Raw genomic sequence first — 26,816 nt, forward strand, 5'->3', positions numbered from 1 at the left:
CGCACAGTGACTGTAAAGCAGCAACACTGGACAATTAGCCACCACCTCTTTTCAACCCGTTGCTTCCTTACTGCAACATTTTAAAATAGACGTTGGTGTTGACTCCTATTTGAAAGATATTACAGAATGGAAATTACTTTTGCTATATAATCCAGACAATAGAAACAAACTCCCATAAAGTCTAAAATCCTTCAGTCTTGTCTTTTTCCAGGTTTTTTTACATTCTGCTGCTGTTTAAGACTGTACCTGATGCATATTTGCCTTGATGGGTCAGTCACTGTACTGCAAACATGGTAGTTTATAAACAGAGATATCCTTGCAGTTCAACTAAGCAAAGTTGATTCAGACTGTATTATGATGTTGAGTTAATCCTTTCCTCCAGATGTATTTAAATTACATAAATCCTTAGCTAGCACAATGACATTTGGTACTCCCCGTCCTCTGCTGCTGTAACATAGTGCCCCCACCTTTCACCTTGTAAAGGTCAAGAGAGGGAAATTCCACATGCTAATTGTCCAGTTCTCTTATTAAACACAAACTGTTCCATAAATCTTAAATGTATTTTTTCCTGTTTATCACAAATTTCTGTAGAAATATTCCTTAGAAGTGAGGGGGAATCCAAGTGCAATCAGGATATCTAGGCTCTGGAGCTTTGCAGGAGGGGAGTGAAGGAACTATGATGAGCTGTGGGACTGTGTTGAGCTGTGCTCCAGCTACCCCTAGACTGTGAAGGTCTGGGGTTGGGGGCAAGAGGGGGGGTGAGGGAGCCTGGTCAGAAAACACAATTCAAAGAGTACCTAGCTATTTCTAATTTACATTGAGATTGGTATATGATAAATGAGGTATGCAGCCAGCTCCTTTTTTAGCTGTACCCAGCTGTTGTTAGACATAACTGAATATGTATTTCAAATGTGTGTTCGATCAAAGCTAACTCACAGTTCCCTTCTTCAAACAGTTTGGCAGTTGGGGTCAGCTCTGCCCTAACTTTACCCTCTATAATCTCTATATTAAACTCAGACATCTAAAAGATTGATAAAATAGTTCCAGATTGAGTTCCTTCAGGCTGACAATGCACAAAGGAATAGGTTTTGTTCTTGGCGGATAGTTCAAAGTGGTTGCTCTGAACTTAATCAACATTTCTATAAATGGACTACATAAGTTTATATAATTCCCGTGTAAATTGCAGTAGGCCTGTACAACAGCTGACGAAGCCAGATCCTTGCTGTTCCTCTCCCATCCCAGTCTGGTGGCAGCGGCTGGCATGCCATCCCTACCACACCTCGTGCCTGCAGCAGCAGTCAGCTCCTGCCAGCAAAGCCACCAGACCTGCCCTCCTGCACCTCACAGGCTGCCACAAAAAAGCCAGGCTGTGACTGCTGTAGTTGGGGGTGCTCTGTGACAGGCGGAGAGGACAGGACATGCCTTGCAGCTATTTCTTGTCTCTTCCAGGGGAAAAGCAGCAGACTTGAGTGGAGGCTGCTCTGAATTGGAGAAGGGTTCTTTGACTAGATGAATTGTGTGGTCACAAGTAGCGTAGTAATCATGTGTGAACAGATTATTGCATTTTAGTTTTCCCTATGTTAAATATTTTTAAAACAATATTTATCAGGGGAATTCAATGTTTAAAACTAATATTGTAGTTTTAGTTATTCTAGTGGTTCTGTAGTAGTTATTCCTGGACTCCATGCCTGCTTTAGCAGTGTGGAAAACAGTGAGTAGAAAGAGTTTGCAGGCTTCAAGAGAAAACTGGGAGCGAGAAAAAAGTTTCATCAGGGTAGGGAAGAAAACCAGGGTGTAGGATACCAGTCTACAGGAAAATAGTGAGTGGTCTTGTTCAGTTTTTGAAAAAAGCCCAACTGTGCCCACAGAATTGAAGAACCTTGATGAATTATGCTTTGTAAATTCAGCTCACAACCATAGTTTTTATAATGCACTTTATTCACATTTTCAAGGCTCATTTTGCAAATATAGGGACAAATATCAAGGCAAAAAATAATAACTTTTCAAATAAGGTTAAAGTTAAAAAAGAGGGGGAAATACCCCAAAAACCAAAACAGGGCACCCATCATTTTCTTGGGTTAGAAACTGAAATCAATTTTGAAGCATAATTTTTTTGCTTTGAAATCTCTTATGTTTATAAATCCTCTATGTTGAAAAAAGGGGGGAAAAAATACTGGACCTTATAGTATTTGGGGAAAATAGTAAGTAAAACTTTCTCTTCTGAGTCCTGCTTACCAAAAATTATCTTGAGGTCATGAAACACGCAAAGAAATTAACACCCGTGCATGCATATATAGTTGACAAATACACGTACTAATATGCTCAGGTTTTCATGTGGTAATTTTTCCGTCTTCAAGTCTGTCTTAATGCAGAATTAGTGAGACAGTGATACTTGATACAAAATACGAGCTCTACTGTATGAGCTGTCCTGCAAAACAAGCAGTTATTAATAAATTTGACCCAATAAAAGTCATGCGTGGAAAAGAATTTTTTTTCTTCTTTGACTCATTTGGCAGCATCTGTGATTTGTTCAAGTACTTTGCTGTCTGTAAATGTAGCAAGAATTAAGTAGATCCATGAGTCATTCTCTGTTCAGAATCAATACATCCAACAGAGGTCTTATTTGTCATACTGTGACAGTTCATCAATTCTTCCTCCCACCAACTCTTGTCTTACCACTCAACAAAGCAGTCAGACATGTGTTTGTTCATTTGCTCCCAGCCTTTTCCATCTTTTTTTTTTTTCTGTCTTCTAATGGTAGCCCAAGTTTGCATTTCCTCAGTAATGCCCTGTTGCTCAAGATTGGAGAGATTTCTGTCTTTGCAATATGTGCTTCATTCTTTAAACCTGTACTACCATTTCCTTTAAATATTGCACAAGTCGTAAAGATGAAGATTTTTGGTGTTTTCACTGAAAATCACCTTCAGCCTCTGTGTAACATGATCTTAGAAGAGAATGGAGCTCAAGCACTGAGGGGTACCCTTGAAACTTCACTTGGTTTTAGCGTTAGAGATGTGTGACTGGAACATTCAGCATTCATCTCTCATCAGTTAATATCTGGGGTTTCTTTAATATCTCAGCAGATGGACTGAGTTAAGCTCTACTCTGAAGCCACATATGAGATTGATACTGATAATGCTGAAATTTTTTCCCTCCGCTCCTACATTGGAGCCATCCTAAAATAGATTGAGCTCAAAAATTTTAGTCACCAGATCCAAAAGAGCAAGGCTTCTCAGGAGAGGTGAAGGAGACAAGACTTGTTTGCCTGTGAAACCTAGGGGAAAGGCCTGGCCTGAAAGTCTTCCTCTCTCCTTGCAGTTCTGAAACCTGACATTTCACCTGAAACCTGACCTTTCCGTTTGTGGTTAAAATAGAAATAGAAGGGCATTTAATATATTCAACTTTGTATACCAATACAGTAAGTGAAGGTGTATTAGACATGAGTGTGTTGCAGATTCCAGAAGTACTCCTGCAAGTGTTCAGCATGTACGCTTCCACCAAGGAAAGGCAGGTGTTGACTACATGCCTTGAGCCACCAAGTTTGCATCTTCCCATAGGGGTATTACTCCAACATCCTTTGCTGCTTCTGCAGCACTGTGTGGGGAGAGTAGGAGGTAGATAGGACTTCTTAAGAAAGGAAACACAAAGTCAGACTGCTACCTGTGAATACAGGGAGACTTTCTCAAAATTTTTAACTTCCTAATGTTGTGAAATGGGGTGGGGGGAAGCTGACAGGATTCCCTGACTAAGTGCTTCAACAGTCAATGCTTAAGTAGCTGGTTTTCCTTTCAGAGGTTTCCAATCTGATTTTGCATTTCCTGGTGAGAAGACTAGAGCAGCAGACACTGAGCAGGTTAAAAAGATCTGGCTATCAGGCGTTTTGACAATTTCTCCCTGTTGTTTTCTGCCAAAGTCAGATACTGCCAGGTGTTGCCTCCCTTTACTATTTCCCAACCTCTGTTGCTGGCTATAAACCAGAATAAAACCCATGTGATTAAACTAATGATCTCTGTTGGTTTCAGTCTGATATTTATAATTCATACCTTTGTATTTGGCGATAGCAAATCAAAAGTTAAGGTAAGTACATGCACTCCTTTTTTATGAGGGGAATTGTATCATGTCTTTCGTAACAAGAATTCTTTTAATCACTAGGAATATAAACTTGAAATTCAGCAGAGCAGAATGAATGTGCCTTGATGATTAATGTCCCAGTGACCTTGTAATTGTAGCAACAGGTTGTTTGTTGTAGGTTGTAGCAAAGTCCTCCTGGAATCTAGGTGATAAAGTCAAATGACAGTGTCTTCTGAACTGGATGGATTTCAGTTTGCTGTTTTCACTTCTCCCTTCGAAACCACAAGATGAGTTTTCTTTGGGCAGTCTGACTGATTCACCTAATCATGTAATAGTTATCAGTATCAGTGTGGCAATAAGAGGTGTGCTGGGCCTCCAAACCTAGTCTTTAGGGAACTGAACAGCTTCTTTAGAAGTGATTCTTGTATGGAAATTCTCCACAATAGTGAGAGACTATATTGCTATTAAGATATGGAAAGCAGGCCAGAAAATGTGAAGGCTGGGTTGCTATAGGCCAATTCTGTGTAAGAATAAATACTTTATTTGAGCCTGAGAAATGCTGGGTTTTAGTGTCATTTTAAAGGTAGTGTAGATAAAATTCTCAGAACAACAATTGCATATATTCATGTACTTCTGGATTTATCTCTATGTTTTGAAAAACAATTTTTGCTTCACATTTGGCTTTTACATCAGATATGCTATTTTTAGTAGAAGTGGGAAAGAAAACATATTTGAAAACTGTGTTAACTGAAGGAGAAAAGAAACAATGAAACAAAAGCCTAAACTGCATTTGGATTTATGTATGAAGTTATGAAAGCCTGTATTTTTTCAAAAAGAGGTTATTCCCAGGGTTTTCAGTATGTATTTGTTGTTTTTTCTCTAGTTACATTCTGCATGTAGAGCAAGAGTGGAAGAGATATTTATGTATAGGTAATTAAATATAGTAAATTGAGGTTATAAAATAATATAGCCTACAGAGAAGTTTAAAATTAAAGTAATTTTTTTTTTTTTAATCTTAGACTCATAGGAAGTCAAGTACAGTTGTCCACAACTTTTAATCTAAATCTGTTCATAAACTGATTGTTTCATGTTGTCTGGAACACATAAGTAGGAACTCCTATTTGAATCTAGGAGACCAGTTTCACCAGAATTAAAATTCCATGCTGGTAACGTTACGGTGGCAGCATGCTTGCTTAAAACCAATTCACAAGAATTCCTATTTCAGACTAAACTTCTGAAAAAATTTAAGGACTCTTAATAATTATCCAAATTACCATTGCCCATTATAGGTGCCCTCTTGCATCAAACGCTTACTATGAAAACCTCACCTTTTTCCAGTATTAATTTTGTACATTAGATGCAGAGGTGACAGGCAAGAGGCCATCCTATTCTATATTTTACTTATTTTATTTAAGGGTATGTTTGTGAACTTCCTCCAAACAAGGGAGGGGGAAGGAGGCAGGGCAAAAAAACCCTCAAAATAAAATAGTCCTCACACCAATTCAGACTTATGTCTTTATCTGTAGTGTGAATCTAAATTACATCAAATTAGATTAATATGTTTACATATGCTAATGTAAAGAGGAGATCTCATTCAAATACCTGTGACTTCTCTGTAGGCTGCTATGAGGACCATGCCATAAGTGGAATCAGTTTCTAGAAAGGATAAAATTTTTTATCCTCTTTGCTATTAAAAAGATCAGAGCATTTGTATTGTTTCAAACCAAAGTATCTAACCTGTCTAATCAAGACAGTAGTCAGAAGTGGATTAGGAGTGCAAGAACAAGACAAATTTGGAGAGATGATTCCAGTTGTATTCTCCCAGATTTTGTTACTGATTTAGGAACTTCTGCATGAAGAAGTTGCATCCTGACTAGCAAGTTTAATTGCCATTGATGGATTTTCCTTTGATACATTTATTTAATTATCTTCACAGCTTATTTTTGTCTTTGGTTTTCAAAATATCCAGTGGCAATGAGTCCCAAAATTATATAGGATATGATAACGTATGTGCTTTTGTTTGTTTTAAACCTGCTGTCTGTTAATTTTGTATGATGGCCTCTGCTGCTTGTGCTGAGAAATGGTAAATAGTCTCTATTTGCACTTGCCAGGTAACTTGCCATTTTACAGACCTTCTCAAATAACTAGCATATATTCTTTTTATAAATTATCTGGAATAAAAATTTGCATGCAACTGCAAGATAAGTATCATGCAGAATTTTGTTTCCTTTTCATTTTTAACTATGTTCCTTTCATGATACGGTCTTTGTTCTACCTGGGTGTGTATGATGACAATCAGGGTTACTATTGGGCCTCAAATTGGAGTAAGACCCTCAAATTGGACTCAGGAGATCAGCATTTTATTGTGAAATGGTTGATCTTGTGTTTGACTGTGAGCAATTCAGTCTGAAGTATCCTGATCTTGCAAGTTACCTGTAGTCAATATAACAAGCCAAAGTTTCTTGTGGATTTTTCACTATTTTTTAAAATACATCCTTATTTGTCCTAGAAAGAAAAGTCTTAATAAGCTTTTTACCCTTTATTTAAGTGTAAGAGATGGGATGAATATAAGATTTTAAATAAAATTTTAAATTAATTGCACCTCAGAAAGGTTTGGGAGTGTGTCTGTGCCACTGCAGCAAGCCACATTGCAGTCTCCCATGGATGATGTGTGGTGTGCCTCTGCTGTGCTTAAATTACAGCATAGCAACAGAGAGAGCAGGAGCAGGGAACAGTGATTTGGCATCATCTGTCTAACTCCTCACCACCAATGCGATCGAAACATGGTCTGGAATAGTACAAAATGTGAAATGTCTAGAAGCCTTGGAAGCGTGTCTATTAATGGTTATAATCAGACCTGATCTATCCATACAAAACATAATGAAGCTGTTTTCATGCTGGGACTTGTAAATTATTTTGTTGCTTGGTATCATGTGAGGAACAGGAGTGATGTAATAAGAATACCAGTACCAAGAACATAATAAGAAACCTATGGCTACCTTTGCTGCTGCTGTTCTTCAAATTTTCAGGACAAAAAATACTCCACAGGCTGATTTCTAGCACAGTCAATGCTAATCTACATGGGCTCTTCCTCCGTCATATAGAAAGAACACTGGGAAATATGGTGATTTTTGGAACTGCTTCTAGGAGAAAAGTCATAGCAACATGGCCTAAGCTGAAATAAACTGTAGAGGAGGTCCTGAGTTGCAGGATCTCCTGAAAATGAGCCTTGTACCTGCTGGGTCACCTTATACGTGCATGAAGTCAGTGGCTTACTGCTGCAGAGGTCAGTCTTGTGTGTAAGATCACCCCTATCTCCATGTGTAAAGCAAGAGAACTTTCCTTGGTACTTACAGAAACTCTCTAAACACTTTTACTTGTTTGCTTTTTAACCTGATATTCCCAGTTGCTTACATGATTTTACCACTTTTTAGGTGTTCTGGCTTGTATTTTTCTGAATGGTAGAGAATGAACTGAAAATTTAGAACAGTTTATATGTATTTACATATTAGTAGCCATGGTGCTAACTGTTTACAATAGAAATCTTCACTGTCCGTCCTCCAAGAAAGATGCCTGCCTCAAGATCTGAAAAATTAGTCACTGAAAAATATTAGATAAAGAAATAACCTTATAAAGCATCATTTGCGTTAGTTATTCTTTCTGTGTGCATCTCCATCAAGTAAACATTCATATTCTCCATTATTTAAATATTATTTCCTAAATACAATAGCAAAAAATTGTACTTTAAATCACTTTGAATGCTTAATCTCTGGCATTGTGTTTATTGTCCTGTCTCATTGTTAAGAAACCTTCCTCTTCTTGAGAAATTCTCTATTTCAAATCATTTACATATTTCATACTAATCTTTACAAGTCTCTACTGGTTTTTCCTTTATACCCAGAGATACCAGCTTATAATGCTGTTTCTTCCTGATTCACCAGTCAGTTCTTTAATAATCCGAATAGTTCTTTTCACAGTTCTAGCTGGAAAACAGGCACTGAAGTTATAATGAGTCCAGTGAGTCAGAAGCTAAAGAGGTTGTCAAAATTATGTAAACATAATATACTCTATTTTCCAACCAATTTTATGAAGTGCTAACTCATACTTCAGGCTAATTTTTCCAAATAATTTCTACCATTTCCAGCTGCTGCATTGTCCTATTCTTGCACAACGTTTCCTGTAGTGACTCTTAAAACTGGACCTGTGCTTCTGTCATATTGACAATACTAACTTATCTTTTACGTATACCAGGAAATAACTAGTGATGCTTATGTCTGTCATCATTGTCCAGCATTCATCCATTTACCTGCTCACTTCTATGATTGCCAAAAAGGAAACAGCAAATTGGCAGTAATATTTCTTCTCTTCTGATATTTTGAATCTTCTTGAGCTTTTAAGGAGTCATGGTGACATGGCTATGTGAGCAAGCTGTGTACATTCTGTGCCATAAGCTCTCTAAGAGAAATTAAAAGCCAGTTCAGTTCCACTTGTTCCGTGGAGTTCTTCCTGACTTACATGGTATACCAGTGTGGGAAGATGAACCTTGCTGATGCCTTCTCTCCTTATTTGTGATATTTGGGTAAACTTGACTTACACTATACACTGAAAAAAGAAAAAAAAAAAAAAAGTAGAAGTATGATGCAGGTGTTTGTTAGAGCTGTGGTTCATTGGAATTTGAGCTTCTACATTCAGTGCAAGTTTGAGGAACGCACAGTGGAAGACAGGTACTCCTTGAATACTACCTATACTACTACCTGATTGATTGATTGATTGATTGATTGGAATTCTCTTCTACCATAGCCCTAAGTTGCCACACGTTTGAGTAAATGAAGTAGCAGTAAGAAGGTTGCAAGCAAGTAGTCATAGAGCAGAACCAGTCACTCTTAAGTGATGGTGATTTAGCCTGCTCCTTACTAGGAGTAGTTATCTCAGGCTTGTCTAAAGTTAATGTTGCTATGCTGCTTTCAGCATCTGGAGTAATTTACATGATATGCCTGTAAAACATTGCACTGTACTGTTTAAATCCATTTATTTTATGATGGCCTTAAGTGTCAATAGTTAAAGGAAGTGGTTTAAATAAAAGAATTAGAGGCTTCTGATGTTTTCACTTCTCGTTGATATGTATATATCTTCATACTTTCATATCTTGCAGAGTGAAAAGCTCTAATTTTCCATTGAGTGGGCGTCCCCGAATGGGCTTTCAGAAATATAAATGCTATAGGTTAAGGATTTCTTTTTTCTTATCCCACTCAGTCTCATTTAAATAAGCCCATTCACTCTGCCAGACTAGCTAACATAATCAGTAGTATGACACAAACCCTTAGCTATCTCATAAATTTGGTAAACAAAATACATCTGAAACCATAGCGCACTTTTGCACCCGAGCACTGTGGTTCAGTTCTGGGTGCTCCAGGGATTGTTAGGTGGGTATCTGCATCTTTTCCATGGAAATGGACAAAGGAGGGAAAGATGCAACAGAATTCCTTAAATGTGCGGGCTGGTATAGTCATATACTGATACCTGGAAACTGTAATGCTGAGTCCCCAAACCAAAATTTGCTTAAAAAGGATAGATCCTTTTATGAAATAGGGAGTAAGTGGTTCTTATCTGGCTTCTGTTGTTCAAGCCATTCTGGTGCTCATACTTTCATCTTCTCAAGTTTATTTCTCTTGACTACAGGGGCAAAAAAGAGTAGACAAAGATTTTCATATAACCAGTTTTTCCTAGGAGGTGGAGCTTTTAGACAAACGCCAAATATCATCCATAATTAATTTGTGGGCGCTGACAATATTATCTGTTTGTCAAATTGCTCTATCTTATCTCCTGAGTTAAAGAAAAATACTTTAGCTAAAACAGTGGGCTGCCCAGTGTCCAGCTATTGAGTACTGCAGACGGTTATTAATAAACTTATATTAAAAGCATTGAAGGAAATTAGACCTTGTGGCTTGTAGCCATTGGGGGGGGCTTTCAGACCTTCACTGTCTAGGATCTCCAGGCATAGATATTGCTTGCAGTGTTACTAGTAGTAAAATGGCATGAGTCTGCAGTGATGTGTATTCAAAGTTAATGACTGTGTTAGGAGAAATACTGTTGACCCATCACTAACCTTCACTTGTGATACACTGCATCAGATTTTTGCTTGTTTTGCAGGAACAACATGTTACTTTTCAGGGTATGCAGCCTTGATCCAAATGAGATGGTTGAATCGCTGCCTCATGGGACTGGCAGTGCAAGGTGTGCTGCGGTACATGAAAGTCCCCTAAGTTGTCTCCAGCCTGGTAAATACCAGTTATGCTCTTACAAATATTAAAGAGATTCCTTCCTTAGTCCCTCCTTGCTGAAAGCCTTGGTGCAGGGTAGGCAGGCCTGACTGACCACACGGCTGCACCTCCACCTCAGACCTTTGTGCTTTAGTTTGCTTCTGCTGACTTTTGTCCTGCTGAAGAACATTTTATATGTTCTCATTCATAGTAGACAAATTTTTCATTTCTGACCTTCAAAGAGAAATCACCACTCACTAAAGTAGTGTTTGTTAATGTATTTATTTGTGTTAAGAACTGCAAAATTGTTCTTATTGGAACAATTGTTTTTGAAGGCAGCCTCTTCATCTCTGAATAGTAATCTGTAGCGGGCAACTGTAAAATAATATTAATGTGAAAAAGAAGAGAAGCAGTGTGAAAATTGTGTTATAAATGCTTGCTGCATGTTGTAGTCTAATTCTTTTTTTTGTCTGCAAGCAATCGATTTACTGATGAGTTTCCTTGGTTATTGTGTCATTCTACCTGAACAATAAGCCTGTTGACATTTGAGCATAGAAGTAGTCTTTATTTTAAAGTTTTTGTGGAACTGTCAGGTTTATTTAAACATAGGATGTCGCTGCAGAAGCATAGGTTTCATGTGCTTTGAACAGCATCATGCCTGTGCCTCCTGTAACAGTGATCTCCCCAGCTGCTGGGGCACCTTTCCTCAAAGAATAAAAGTACCGTCTGGGACTTTCTGAACCACAGATTGGAGAGGGGGAAAACACTTAACATCAGACTAGGTCAGTGACGCTGTGCAGACATCTGCATAGGACAGTGGTGAGAGCTGAAGTATTGGTATTTTTTAAACTGTCAGTTTCAGTCTTACAAAGCCAATTTCAGTCCTGCACCAAGTTATTTCCTATCTATGGAAAGGATCAGTCAAGCTTGTGCTTTCATTTTCATAACACCCCATCAACACCGCTGCCACCACTACCTGGAGTTCCTGCTCACATTTTGGATTTTCAGTACTTAAATATGACTTCTGACCCGCACTGTGAAAATCTAAGACTGGCGCAGCTGCATTTAGTTTACAAATGTTCCTTTCCAATAGCTATCTTTTTATATTCTTTCTAAAATGATAAATTATAAAAGAAACTCTCTTATGGCCTTAAGTTGTTATATACAGCTGCTACGTAGCTGTAGTAGAATAATAATAGTAGAAATGCAAGAGTACCAACATAAGGGCAAAGACTGGATTTACAGTGAAAGATGGCAGACCCCTGAAGCTGTCACTTGAGCTGGAGCATTTATTCCATTTACAGTCAGTTACTCTGACAGGTAAATTTTCACTTCTGAAGCCTATACAAGAATAAGTAAAACCTCATTTCATTTGTATGAAATTTGCTTCCTCAGGAAAATAAAGATGATGTGTATGTAGTACTTGGTGCAATGAAGTAACGTGTAATGATCAGTAAAAATACTGTTGAAGAAACAGCAGTGCAGGCAGAAGGAATTCAAGGATGAGAACAAAGGGTAGTATTGATATGTGGAAAAGCATAGGTAACACTTCATGTCCTTTCAGCTTTTACATGCTTATTTTTTTACTCTTGTATAATCACGGATAGACATAATCACACAGCTTATCTTCCTGGTGTGGACGGTTGATAGTGATAACTCTTTTTTAATACTTTGCAAATCTCCAGGTTTTGGTACAAAACAGGAGCTGCTGTAGAGAGGTCTGGATAAAAAAAAAATCCATGTAAGATGCCCCATACGTATTGTCAAGATCTTGATATTTATTCTTTGTTGAAAGAAAGAAGATGAGTAAGAAGAAAGATAAAATTATACACTAGTATCAGCTATGTAGAAAGAATATCTCAGAGAAGATCAGAAAAAGAGAAATATCTTTGCCCTTTTGCATGACTCAGGAAAGGAGGACATGCAGAAAGTACAAATTCATGAAAGGAAACATTTTACTGCCAGTCCACAATTAACACAAAGCTTACAGCTGCTAGGACTGGGCTATAGTTAATTGGGAACTGAACATTTCTCAGTTGCTGCCTTATCAAAATGCTACTTTTGATTTCAGAGTCACTCTTGCATCTTTATGCCTACTTTGTAATTGCTGAGCCAACATCAAAGGGTCTACTTGCATATTTAAACCAACATTGCATTTTTTCTAAGTGATTGGGAAAGAAAATGGTATTGAAGCTGGTTAACAAAACTTTTGGATAGAGAAACTTGACTGGCACTGCAGTGACTAACAAAATCCAACTTTTAAAAATGCTGTTATGCAACTGAAGAATGTTTGTTTGTACATGTATTTCTTGAATTGTTGTAAGAGTCAGAAAAAATGTTTTTCTCTTTTGCAATTTACACTATAAAATTAAGCAATTCCCCAGCCCATCTCTTCTGTAGCCATCATTTTCAGAGTTCATTTAACAACATGCTATGCTAACTATTGTCGCTTTCTTTTATTCATGGTTGATCTTTATTCATCTAAAGATCATGATGATGAAAATATTACCATTCAAAAAGGAATGACATTCAGAAAGTGTGAGCAAGAATGGTCACACTGAAAGGTTTGTCAGGTATAAGGTCTGACGAAGTGGCTGAGCTCTTTCAAAAGTGACGATCCATTTGGAAAAGCCAGACTCCAAAAGGCTAGTGTCTCCTCCACCTGATGATCCTGCTCTTGCCTCCCCATCCTTCACATCATAGACTCAGTATTAAATTCTGTGTTTTAAGTTGTGTATGTATTTCTTCGGTCTCTGCACACATCCCTCCTTGATTCTATTCATTCTCCCTGGGAAATACTGCTTCATTATCCATCAAATGACTACTTGTCATGCCTTTTGGGAATAAGACAGAGCAGGATATGGCTATAATTAGATTATGTATTAGAAAATGTCCATTTCAAAACCTTTTTTTCTTACATGTCTCTCTACTGGGAAGGGTAGGATCCCTATCTGCATAGGAGAAATTCATAACAGTCTTTCCAAACCTACAGTTAATTTACACAGGTTTGATTTGTATTGTACTGTTTTCTGAGCTGGTTAGGAGCATTAAAAACAGGGGTGGCTCTTCAAGCTTGTTTGAAATTGGAAATTTTACCTACAGTTTGTAAGATAACAGAATATAATGTCAGAGCCTATTTATAAACATATTACTTCTACATTCAGAACTGTTCTCAGAAATTATCTTGAGCAGGTTGCACCTTCAGTTGAAATCTAGAGTTGTAATTAAAGATTTTTCCATTGCTGGCATAATAGCCAGGGTACCATGAATACAGGAAAATATGAATTATGCTATTGCTTCTGTACCTGACCCGAATCTGTTTATGGTTACTCTGCTTTACTCTGCCTACTACCCAGGATTCAAGAGGACTCATGAGCTTGGATGCAGTCCAGGGAGTATCCTTGTGGTTATTTTTGACCTGGAAGTAGTATGTCTACGGTCATCCAGTGCTGCACTTAAGCCAAGTCCTCCAGTCAGTGGGAACACTGGACTGTGCAGGGGCACCAGGTGTCTTAGCACACAGTTAGTTTGGATCTGGCTGCAAAAGCATCCTCAAGATGCCTCTGAATACAAACTTAGTCTGCAAGCAGCAGAGCTATGTTTAGGCATCACCTCGTATGAGCAAACTGAGGCTACTGTACCATCCTCAATCTATATTAAATCAACTTGGGTGTCTTTGCTTCTGTGGTTTAGTTTTCCTGTGCAATCAATACTCTGCCTTTGATTAATAGAGCTGACTGTGAAATCAAGAGCAAAAGCTGGCATCTAAAAATGAACTCTAATTTTAATGAATTGTGATAGGGAGTTAAGACATCTCTAGTGAATGCGTCAAGAGAAAGTCAATTCTAGGTGTGGAGTCATTGTAGACAGGTTAAAACATGTTAAATGTTGTGTGATTGCTGTCATTGATGTGTGAAGTGCTGTCACTGGTAGAGTTTTGCATGATGATGTGTGTGTTGCATCAATCTAAATAGTCCTACTGTAACATGGGAGACAAATATTCCCAACAATATTGTTTCTGCAGTATTGCAGAGATCCCAAATGTCCTAAGGGGTAATTCCCAAGGGTTATCTGTTGGCTGTCTCACAAGCATAAAGTAAACTAGGCTGATTAAGCTTCGTGACTATTACTTACTTGTCCCTTACTGTTTTCCCTTCTAAATAACTACCCCCTTGCTAGTCAGGGGCAGATAATCTGTAGGGGATCAAGAAACGTGTATGCTGTCCCTGCATTTGAGCAAAGAGGACTTTGGACTAATTTACACTGTCATCAGTAATTATGTAGAGAATATAAGAAGCAGTTTTCATTGCGTTTGGTTCTGTGAAAATGGTATTGAATCTGCTTTGGTGAGATTACCACACTCAGTGAGAAAATTCAGCCTTTCTTGTAAGCAGCACCCTTGCCTTCCCTGGGTAACTGGCTGTGCCGTGGGAAAAAACTCCAGCTTCCTATCGTCTCATTAGTCTCCCTCTCCTGTGTGTGGTAATAAAGTACACAGGGTTTTTGAGCTTCTTTGTCTACAGTACATAAAAAGGGAACTAAAAGCGATGAAACTGTAAGTCACATAAGCGTGATGATGGTGGGAGTTAATTCCTTGCTAACCTTTGGAGAGAATGCTCATGCTCAGTCCCACCTGACAGTATACTGTGGTATATGTATGCCTGCGGTCAGCCTTGAGGTTTCTGCTGCAGTCTCACAGCAACCGTGTTGGGGTGCGAGGCAGTACTAACAAATAGGTAGCACTAACAAAAAGGTGAAAATAATAATAGAGCAGTTTGTGGCTGTTATTACCAGATAATCTGATTGTAGGTGTGTTTGGCTTTTAAATGGCAGTTAGTGAAACCAAGTGTTCAGAAAATGGCAAACATGATTTATTAATAACAAATCCGATTTAAACTTTTTTTGAGGTGATAACTTCATGCTATATTTGTATGCAGGTGAGCAACTTTTTGCTGAATCACTGAATGGTGTGCTTCCTAGCAGCAATGTTTTGGGGTTTCCCATATGACAAATGGGAAACCACCAGCAGTGTCCAAGGAGAAAGGCTGTCTTACAGCAAGCTAACCTTTGGAACTGGGACACGTGGCACAGTGTGATCTAGTGATAGAACAGGTGACTGGCAGTGAAGCCTTAGGAAATCTGTATCCTGCTCTGCTCATAGTTCCTTGTATGAGGTAGAGTAATTAATCTGACTTTATTGTGCCCCGTCATGCACTTGTGTAAAACGGAGACGTAATTATGCATTCACTTCGTAAGGCTGTTGTGAAATTTAAAGAATGAGGATCAATCTTGCAGTGTGACAAGGATTCCCTTCTCTCCCAGCTTAACTGCTATGTTTGACCCTCATTAAAATATGCAGATTTGTGCATGTGGGTCACTGCAAAACTACTTTTAGGAATTTGTACAGAAAAGTTGCCTTCTGATGGGAAACTGTTAATGTTTATTCTTACCTGAAAAGTGGTTCTTTTAAGGTATAACTTGCTGATTTTTAAAATGTAAAACTACCAATTACAGCATTTTCAGTTGTTTTATTTACTATTTGCAAAGCTCAGGCTTTTTACATGATATGAAGTTCAACATTCACATGATCATGTGGAGTATGCATTCTCTGTCCTACTACTCAGCCTCCCCACCTCTTTTCCCTCCAGCTCCTCTGATCCTGCCCTGGTGTATGAACACAGTTGTGATTTTGCCGTGATCTGGTTGACAACATGGCCCAACAAATAGATTATATCAGCACCATGAAAAAAAAAAAAAAAAAAAGGTTCATTGTGATATGAGGGCAGGACCTGGGTGGTGGAGGGGAAATTCCATAAAATGGCATTGGTGCAGAAACAAAAAAGAACTCATTTACGTGTGGGGAAGTAGCTCATATCTCAGGGACTGTCCCAATGAAAGATAAATGTATATATTCAGCCAAAGTATTGTAAAAGTGTGCTAGTTTTTCACTGATTCACAGATTAGGGTGCAGAAATCAGAATATGCACACTGGATACATACATATATTTAATTATGGATTATTTTTAATAATTTAAAAATAGATAAACTATTAGGAGTGTGCTTAGAAGAACCACACTGGGAGATACTTGGTACATTTGTGAACAGCTGGCCTTGACTCTTCTGTTGATCTGTGTGTAGTTTCATACTTCTTTGTGGCTGCACCCTGGCTCCATCAGAATCATTTGCTGAAGTGCTGTGAACACAGAGTTGTTTGCATTGTAAGTAAAATGTTAAGGTTTAGGAGAAGCTTGAAAAAGATCTAATTAAAAAAAAGACTAGGACAGCAGAGGAATAATTTAAATATAACTGATAAATGATGAAAGGGATTACAAGTAGAACATACTCAGCAGGGGCTAATGAGCATGAGTTTCTTGGAGAAGGATCTAGTGATCTTCACAGTTGATTAAAATGTCTGTGCAGTTCAGAAAGAAACATGGATCCTGATGTGCCCTGTCAAGAGGAAAATAAGACTGAATGTAATGGTAGTTATCTATATAATCCAGTAGTACTTCTAGTGCCTTGTGTGGCCAGTAATTTGTGCAGAACAGCAACGATTCACAACTTGTTGCTATTCTGCCTCAGCCACTTCTTGGCATATGAATTGAAGCAGTCCATATAGCCATGCTTATTTTCCCTTCTGTGCAAAATGGCATCTTATAATTCTTGTTTTCAAAGAAAATGTGTTTTTATAGCTCTGCTGTCCACATTTGAAAAATACTAACTCTCATAAAAGGTCATTCTTTCTCTAATTTTGTACTCCTCAAGAAAATGAACAGCATAGGGTATGTGTGTTGTATATTTTTTAATGTTTTATACAGATTGCCTTTTGAACAGATTATCCAGCTGACCATCTGATGTTTGCTGCCCAAATAATGTGGGAACATTCAAGGGGTGCATCTACATAGATCTTATTGCACATGGCATATTTGCATTGTGTAGTGGCAAATAATAATTTTTAGATAACTTTTGGAAGTGCTAAATTAATCAAATACTCATGTCTTTTTAAGTGAGAGATCACTACTGCTGTTTTTTTGTTAACAGTGTTATGTTCAGTTTCCTCTATGACTAAAACAAGTGTTACTGTGTGTCTCACATCTTCCCTTCTTGAGAAGCAGCCAGGCGTGGGAGTAGACACACTTAGGAAACTCCCCATGTAACTTCTGTGACTCCCTGTAGACCACCCCTGTTAAGCACCCAAGCCTAAAATGAGGTGAAATCCTTTAGTAAAGTTGCATCAGGCAAAGGAGTGTGGAGAACAAAATTATCTTTATCTTGTGAAAGCAAAAATAATTTCTATCTTTGGCATTTTAGTTGTGTAAGTAAAGGTTAATCTCTGTGGCAAGTAGGGAGGAACAGTGTGCTGTTATGCAAGCAAGAGTTTCTATATTTTTTAAAGGTGATTCCCATTAATTTTATTACAATTTAAGCCTGTTTTGAGTTTTTCCATTACAAAACTGTAGCTAATTTATACCACCACTCAATTTTTTCCCAGAAGCACTTCATACTAGAGAACCTCATATGCTAATAACATGTAGGAGAAGAAAGTCCATATGACTAACAAAGTGCCAATAGTTATAACCTTCAGAAAGAAAGACTTAAGGGAGCTGGATCCAAGCCAGTTAAGTTTTTTATAAACTTGGGAATAGCCCCAGTTGACCAACCTGTGTCTGGAAATCCAGCTGCCTTTGTGTTGAACCATAAATGTAATTAAAAGGTGTTTCTTTTTTTTTATTGGGGGTAAATTCCAGCAGTTCAAATGCTGGCAATTCTTCATTAACTTGCAGTACCGCTGGTGCAGCTATGTTCCTGACACTCTTTTTGACTCATAGCCTGCTTTTGGGACTTGTTTCTTCTGTTGTACCATCAGGATGCTGTTGCTGTGTAGTTTTTTATTTTAGACCTTGTGGAATCAGTTTCTGAAGTGTTCTTTGAAAAATGTTTTAACTTTTTTTTCACATGACTTCCTGCTAACATTCCCTTAATGTAGCAAAACATAAGGCAAGAAGGAAAAGTATTTTCATTTGGAATTTGTAAAGAGTAGCTTAAGTTACTCATGGTTGATACTTCTTCACTGTTGACTTCTCTACATGAAAATGTGTGTGGATGCAGTAGGTACCTTCCTAACTTTTATTAAGTTTAATGAACTCGGCTTAACAAATTTAATTCTCCTTTGGTATTTTTGTCCAACTATTTGCAGGACTGGGCCAATGCATGCAAACCAGAAGATAAAGGTGACTGTAAACAAGTACAATTGATGAGCCAGTTTTTACTGCCCAGATAAGACATTGCAAAAAGAAATTTTAAGAACATCATAATTTAATAATCAAATAAATTATGTGGCATAGATGAGAAGATACATTATTACATAATATAGTTACTTTGAAAGCCTTCCAGTAACATGAAAATTGTGGCTTTTGTTTGTATCTTCCAATTCTGTGTTCCAGTAAGAATTCTGAAATGTATCTCCAAAGATTCAGGGCATGCATTGGAGAGAATGCCGTTTTTATTTTTATCTGCCATTTTATAGGCAGAAATTACTGTATTTGGCCTTTTCCTCCTCACATTATGTCCTGTTTGTTTTAACCAGGGAAAAGTAGATTGTATGCATGCATAGCCGATGTCCAGTGTGATCTCCTGGCAGCAGAAGTCAATTCCAATAGGTACTGTTAGGCTCTTGTGCTTTGTGATAGCACCAAGACCCTATGTCTCTATGAAGATAGAGACTTCAAGCCCTCAGAGTCAGTGCTGGTAACAGCAGCTTATAGGTCAACAGTTAAAATTAATGTAGAAAATCTTCCAGCCTCCTCTCTCAGTTCCTCAGATCCAGATTCATGGCATACTTAGTTTGATCCACCTCGAGGTTCTTTGCCAGAAGGGGCAGTCCTACACTCCCTGTCCTCACCACCTCCAACAATGTGTTCCCATCACTTTTGACTCAGGTCTGTCAGTTGTGTGGCTGCAAACTGAACCCTGCAAAAAAAATTGATTTTGTTGGATCAGTGAGCTCATTGGTAGTTCTGTCATTGTTAGATCTGACGCAACAGAAGTAGTGGGAATGTGCAGCTCAAGAGAGGATTGAGCAGGACCACCCCTTTCCACTGCTATTTGCAGGTAGATCAAACTAAATGCATGGTGAAATTGTACCCAAGAGTTAGAAGAACAGTTCTTTCTAGCCCCTGAAACAAACTATATCAGTTAATGATAAGGGTAAAAAATAGGATGAAAGGAGGGGAAAGAGCAAGAGTAGAAGGCAATTGGAGGTATTGCAGGGAGAAGAGAAAACAGGGAAGAGGGACGTAGTTAGAAAAGCAGAAAGAAGGATTAGAGAAAAATCGGGAGTTTGTATATTGACAAATAGTGGCAGCAAATGCAGGTGAAATCAGGGAACACCTTTCCCTGGTGGTTGAGCATACTGTCCTCAGCCTTCAAACGTGATGCTTCAGTCTTAAGGAGTTCTCTCTTTCTGGGCAGAATTGAAATGCATTGTTTTGTGAGCAATCCATAGTAATAATCTGGATGCTGAAAGCCAGAACCTTTGCCCTCAGTGAGTTCTGTCTGTCTGGGTGAAGTGGGGAGAAGCATTTATTGCTGAACAGGCACAGCCCTAAGATGCTGGTGAAAAGTCCCTCTGAAGAGAAGCTGGCGCAGCAGTGAATTTGCCACTTCAGGATATTGGTTCATAAGTGGGAGGCTAGTCTGGCTGTGGCTTTCATAAACCCTTAATCCTGAGGTCACAGATTTCCTTTTACTGATGCTTGCTTCTTCCCCACAGAGCAGCCCAGATCACATGTAGTTCTCTAATTTCGACAATAGGTGGAGCTGGAAAAGCAGTATGGTTCAGGGCTCGGTCCTTCTCTAATACCAACAAAGGCTTGGGTGCTGAATCATTTCCAAAAGTAGATATTACTTAAATCTCAATGTGATTCAGTTCTCAGCTGACTCTGACTTTCTGAGATCTCCATACAACTCCTCCTGAGTTCATTCATGTCATTCAAGCTTCAAGAGCTGGGAAAAGTTTGTAATAGCAATGTATTTTCTCTATATTTGAGATCAGCTTCCTACAATGAATTGTTTCGGGTTTTTTTAATTTGTCATTAGGGAGTTAAATTAGTTATCTACTTAATTCATATTAAGTTATTCATATTTATTAATATTTATTCATATTAAGGTTAAGAACTGTGGGAAATTAGGGTGTGCTAGAAGTCACACTAGTGTGTCTTCCTCAGTCTGTTTTTACAGCTAATAAAATATTTGGGTTTGCTTTGTTTTCTGCAGCTATTTGATGCTGTCAACTGCCTGGCAAAAGAGAATGCCCGGTTGCTTGTGCTGGGCCGCAAACACATGCTGACTAACTCTTCCAATTGGAAAAGACAGATTATGAAGGAGATGCAGAATAAGGCAGACTTCTTCTTTGCTGAAAATATGTAAGTTTAAGAAAATGTCTACATGTAATGGAGATCAGCACCTGATTTACACGCATTTTAAATCAGTATAAACAACTGTAGCTTCTAGTACCATTACTAGTATCTCCAGTTCTGTGTGTGTGAAAGAGAAACATATTCCTTGCTACACTTGCTTCAAAAAACAATACATATTAGAAGTTGCATTTGAAGAATTTCATCACTTAGAATCATGTTGACATTTGTATGATTTATTAGTATTTATAACTGTTAAAACCACTGCCAAGACCACAGTGGCCTGAACTTAGAGAATACCAGACAGTGTTGGTGTACAGCTGCTCCCAGAAGAAAATATTTCTGTGAGTGAAAATACACCCTCTGCCTGCCTCATTTAAGAAGTGCAACCCCCTTGCTCTGGCCCAGTCAAGCCTGTCTTTGTCTCTAAACTAAGAACTTGCCTCCGCCTCATTGTCCCTTCTCCTTGCCCTGCTTTCCTCATATAATGAGTCTCAGTTTTCCTTCGGTTCAGCTCCACCTAGTTAGTCTCCATCTGAGTTGGGCACTGTTGGTCTGCTGTTTCTTCTGTGATACCAGTTCCCAGAACTTCTGACCAAGTTCCTTGTCCCAACAGCCAGTCCAAGTGTCTTCTGTCTGGCTCCTTGTTTCAGATCTGTTCTTCATCCTCTTTCCAGTCTGGCTCTTGTTCTCTTTGCTGTTGAATCTCATTGCTTTCTTTCCTGCTATCTGAGCACCAGCAAAGGGGACTCTGTTACTGCAGGCTGGAAATCCTCACTAATCTCATGTCTTGTCACTTAACTATTACAGTAATCCACAGCAATCAAAAAGTGGTTTCAAGCAAAGTTCTGCTCAGCTTCTCCAGGTATAGAGTATCTTGTGCCCGCTATAAATGTATTTTTAGAGACTTTTCCCTAAAATTGCTTCAGTTTAATAGCATCTAATGTTGAATATATGTTCCAAATAATCATAGTACTTTTGAAGGTATATTTACCCACGTAAAGACAAAGATTCACAGATTTGTGCTGTTGCCTACATTACAGTTTATTGTCAGTTGTGATGATTGTTCATATTCCAACCAAGTTTTGGAGGTGCCCTTACGAGTTTTAGCAGTTCTGTTCCACATAGCGCTGTTATGTGGCAAACGATTATACTGTATTGCCAGATTGTGACAGGAGAGAAAACCACTCTTTGTAGCATGCAGTTAATTTTTATTGCACTCTAACTTTTGGTGCCCAGGGGTAAGTAGAAGTTCTTTATTTTACCAAGGAACTAGAGTAGTGATGGGAGTTTTCAGTGTTGCTGATGAATAAATCAGATCAGCATTTGATTCATTTCCTGCAACCGCTTACTGCCTTGTAAATGACGTCTGTCTTTTCCATTTGTTTTGTTAAGCTCTGAAGATGATGCCTTCTTATTATATGCCACTCTTCAATCAGGCAAGCATTGCAAGTTTGTTACTAGAGACTTCCTTCGGGATCACAAGGCTTGTCTTTCTGACAGTCTGACACGTCATCTGTTCCATAAGTGGCAGCGTAGACACCAAATAGTGTTTGCCTCTTCTGTGGAAGGAAAGCATATACGTTTTTTGGTAAGTTGTCTGCTACAGTCAGAAAGGACATAGAGCGTGTTCATTAAATATATGCAATTTCAAGCTCTGGAAGCAAAAAATTCTTGCTGGAGTCTAAGAAATGGATTTGTACCAATGGGCTCAAGACTCACATGCTTACTGAAAATTCCTTGTATTCACAAAGCATGCCACAAATGGAAAAACTGTCAAAAAGACAAGGAATGCTGCCTAAATGTTTAAAATGTAAATGTATGCATGCTTGTTTATACAAACCTTTCCACTGCTGTAAAACATAAGTGCCAGTATTTCTTAATTTATTTTAAACTTTGAAATACCTTATTCTTCTCTGTAGCACTGTTATAAAATACCAGTGAATATAAAAATTTATATAAATATAAGTATTTATAAATATAAAATTCTAATTGTACAATAGAATTTCTTTCATCTTTATTTTTAAAAAGCAGGAAAATTCAGGTATTTCAGTATTCACTGTAATATTAGCCTAATATATGTATAAAGTTTCATGAAGGAAAGCCCAGAACAGTCAGGCTTACAGTCAGCTCTAGGAGTTACAGTCTTCCAAGCATGGTATCATCTAATAGTAGAATACTATGCTGTTATTGTCTAGAAGACACATAACTTTGTGAGCCATGAACAGTACATTAACAGGAGTGCTGTTTTAAGATTTTTATAGGGAAAAATTCATCACATGACATTCCATATCATGCAGTTTTTTTGTTATCTGCATGTTACTGCCTACTGAAAGGAATACTGCACCTATGCATTTTCCTGCTGCTTTGGTTAAAATTGTAAAATAATATTCATCATTACAAACAGACCATAGAGATAGAGGCTTATAGGAACAACAGCCTTTCATTCAGTGTTGCCATATAGGAGTTTCTTTTTATGGAACCAAATACTGAATGTAGGGTTACCTGAGTATCACAGCTTTAGCTACACCTTGGTTTTTTTGTACAAAAGGGCTACTAATTTTCACATCTTCGTTTCCATACAAGTGATTTGGATAATTGACATTCCCAGTCATAGCCATCTTCTAGGTTATTCTGGAAGCTGTCAGGCAAAGTAGACTTCAGGGAGTACACATACAGAGTGATAGTATTTCTGAGAACCGTAGTTGCCAACCAGTAATGTTTCTTTTGTATTTGTGTTATATATGTTGAGTTAGTATACCTGTAACATAATAGACGAGAAAAATAGTTTATTATATTTGTTCAAGTAGATGCTCTTAAAAGTGTTAGTGATAAACCCTTTTCTAACATCCTCCTCAGTGCAGAGCAAGTCAGTTCTGTAAAGAGGTACACTGAGAGAACAAACACGATATGTCATTAATGTCATTAAATCCAATCAGTTCAAGCCTACAGACTCCACATCCTGAGTTAATTCCCATGTGATTTCATTTAATTGAACAGAAAAACAATGATTTTGCTATTTCTAGAAATAGGATGCATTATGTTCAAATCATTATCTGGTGGAGCTTGAAGGCAGAATTTTAACCATTTATAATGACTCCTAGACCACAAAATACTAAAAGATGTTTTAGTTCTTCCACCAGTACTAAAATTTAGAATTTGTTTGGTGTACAGAAATAAATGAGAGTTGTTAAAGAGATGAATCTATGGAGATTTCTAAGATGGAAGTTAGAACTACTTATAACTGGTATTTTAGTAATATATTGTGTAAAGTCTAAAAAAAAGTTTTTATCTGTCTTTATCCAACAGCCTGCTCTCTGTTATGACTGTGTGGTACAGACTACAGGTGATACATGGCATATCCCTTATAAAGACACTTTGGAAGAAAAATATTCATATCGAGTACCAAGAAAATGGCTCTGCATTCAGCGGACGCAATGAAGAATGTAATTGCACGAGCTGAAGCTGCTTTTTTCTTTCTTTTAAATCACTGTTGCTGACTAGGAGAACTCAGCAGTACAATGATGAGATTAATGTGTGAGGCCTATAACTAAAGAAAATTCAGTGACTACATTTTGTCAAAGTCATTCCTGCAGTAAATCTGTTAACATCAATGGTGGTCCAGCAGGGACAAATTAGGTCCATTATTTCCATCTTTACAGGCGATTTCTGTAGCCTCTCAATGATTTGAATTAAAACTTGGTTTTGCTCTTGGAATTTCAGGTTGTGAGGTTTTTTTATCTTTTTTTTTCTGGTCAAGATTCCATCTGCACTGAAATTCATAAACTCTGTACTTCAAAAAGATGAAGCAGGACTTGCAGAGTACCTTCAAAATTTGTGGGGCTGACCATGCAACAGTGTTGCAATGTCTACCAACCAATAAATGGTGGTAATGGGGCCAAATGGTATGTTCACTGTTTGCCAGACACTGAGAGCCCTAATACATTCTCACACTAGTTAGAATTCATCTGATCACATAGAATGTATGATATTTGTTACAGCAACATACATTAAGATTTTGTTTGGAAGAATAAGGAAACAGACAATGGGATATTGTGTGGCTCTTTCCCACTCTTAAATTTGCTGCTTCTGACAGGTTTTCATGTCATTGGAATAGTTTGCTTATGAAAACGCATGGATTTTTTAAACAAAAATTGGTGATAACAAGAAATTCTTACAGGCAATAAGAGGAAAGAATGAATTTTGTACAGAGATTTCTATAAAACCTATCTCAAGTTATAAAACAAGAAAAATAGTACATATTACAGGAAAAGTGTTCTAAGTTATTATTTCTGTGTGTATGGTGTGTTCATTTATTGCAGTTACCACTTTAACAGAAACCTTTCTCCCCCAAAACAATAGAAAGGCCACATTAATCTCAGATGAAATATCATGGTTTTGTCATATTTGTCTTGTTCACTGAAGAGTCCTCTGTTTGAAACTGAACCATGTGGATCTTTTTTTATAGTACTTGCAGTTCTGAGCTTCTGCAGTGGCCCATGACAAGCTCCCTCAGGACTCTTAGCATTCAAGCATGTTCCCTGCTATTTTTTTCATGTCAGAGAGCAATCCTGACACTTGTTCTACTCCTGGTGATACCAGTTTGTAAACCAGCAGGTGTGATCCGCATACAGTCATGTCCTTCAGGTACTGTGCAGAAAGTGTAGAGGAGCTGGGTAGCTCTTGAGGTAACCTAGAATCTTGGTTTTAAATTCATCATGTTGGTAGTGTTCATCACAGACCCCTTTTCTGACAGAACATGACAGCTCCTGTATGTCACCTGCTTTCTGGAGTCCACCAGGGAAAGCAGAGAGATGGGCTCTACGTCTCTCACTCCTCAAACTGATTTACTTCTAATTTGTCAGAAGATTGGGTTTACAGTTCTATAAGTTAGAGAACTGCCACATCTCCTTGAAAGTGCAAATACTGCTTTATTAAAGCAAGTGTCTTCTCCTGTACAGGACTGCTTAGTTAGCAACTGTTGCTCTGTATGAGGGTTATTTACCCTCTGTATGAAGTTCCTCAACAGCATAAGCTTATGTGAATCAGTGCTGTTATGGTCCCGGTTTGGGTCTAGCTTGGGGGATCATGCAGTCCTAAGCAATTCAGAGCTGAGTCAGGTGAATGCAAACCCCTTAAAAAATTCATTTTGGCTATGTCAAAATTGGCATCATTGTATGGAACTAGCAGCACTACACAAATACTGGTACCTGTGTGGAAGGGGAAGGAAACGTCAGGCTGCAGAAGATGGGTCTGCTTTAGCTGACCAGAAACTGCACCTTCAGGTTATCCACTCATTGCCAGACATGTTCATCCATTGAAGTTTGTATTTTACCTCACTCTGGTCATTAACAGACACGCACAGTATCAACATCCAACTAGAATACATGCATTCTCTACTTCCTTTTGACTGAGGACATGTCCTAATCAATCACTCGTGTTTCATCTCAAAACTGTTCTTACAGAGATACCATAATACCTTCTAAATAGTAACACTTCCTAAATACACATTCTTAGTGTATTCAGGGGAAGGTGGAACAGAATCTGTAATTTACAACAGGAAGATGTCCCAACATTAGTGTCAGAATTGTTGTGATTTCTTTTTCCCTATGTTTGCTGCTAATACACTTGACTGTAGATCCTTATAGGGAATTAATGGCCTTGTCTCTCTAGAACCAAAGTGGAAACATTAGTGACCAACCTACAGACTTGCATACTACCTGTTCGTACAGGTAGTGTACAGTCTCCAGAGGCTCAGTTCTGTCTGGGTATTGTGGAGGGGATGCACAGGGATCGATTGCTTGAGGTATCTTCCAGTACAAAAGTGGCATCAAACGGTGATGGAAGACAGAAGGCTCAGATGAAAGGTGAGGTTTCAGATAAAACCACACAATGCGTCGTTATGCTGAGCATATGTCATGGCGTGTCATGGATGCAAGAAGTTCACGTGAGTTCAAGGGGAGACTGGCAAGTTCATGAAAGAGAAATCCAGCAAGGGTTATTAAATAACCAGACACTATCTCTGCCTTGGGAAGTCCCACCAGATGGTTGGAGACTGGGAGAGGATTCA

The 26,816-nt window shown here is 38.2% G+C and overlaps 1 protein-coding gene across 4 annotated transcripts in view; it reads left to right on the top strand.

Annotated features, from left to right (window-relative positions):
* PRORP (protein only RNase P catalytic subunit) overlaps positions 1-24,463 on the top strand; it is a 53,635-nt gene extending 29,172 nt beyond the window's left edge. For all 4 annotated transcript variants that reach the window (XM_074909877.1, XM_074909880.1, XM_074909879.1 and 1 more), the window contains 3 exons: positions 20,607-20,755; positions 22,142-22,337; positions 24,056-24,463. In XM_074909877.1, coding sequence (XP_074765978.1) covers positions 20,607-20,755; positions 22,142-22,337; positions 24,056-24,187 — 477 coding nt within the window. In that variant the 3' untranslated portion in view covers positions 24,188-24,463. The remainder of the gene's footprint in view (positions 1-20,606; positions 20,756-22,141; positions 22,338-24,055) is intronic.
* Positions 24,464-26,816: the final 2,353 nt, after the last annotated feature.

This window comes from Athene noctua, chromosome 6 (genome assembly GCF_965140245.1).
Source record: "Athene noctua chromosome 6, bAthNoc1.hap1.1, whole genome shotgun sequence".
Classification (NCBI taxonomy): domain Eukaryota; kingdom Metazoa; phylum Chordata; class Aves; order Strigiformes; family Strigidae; genus Athene; species Athene noctua.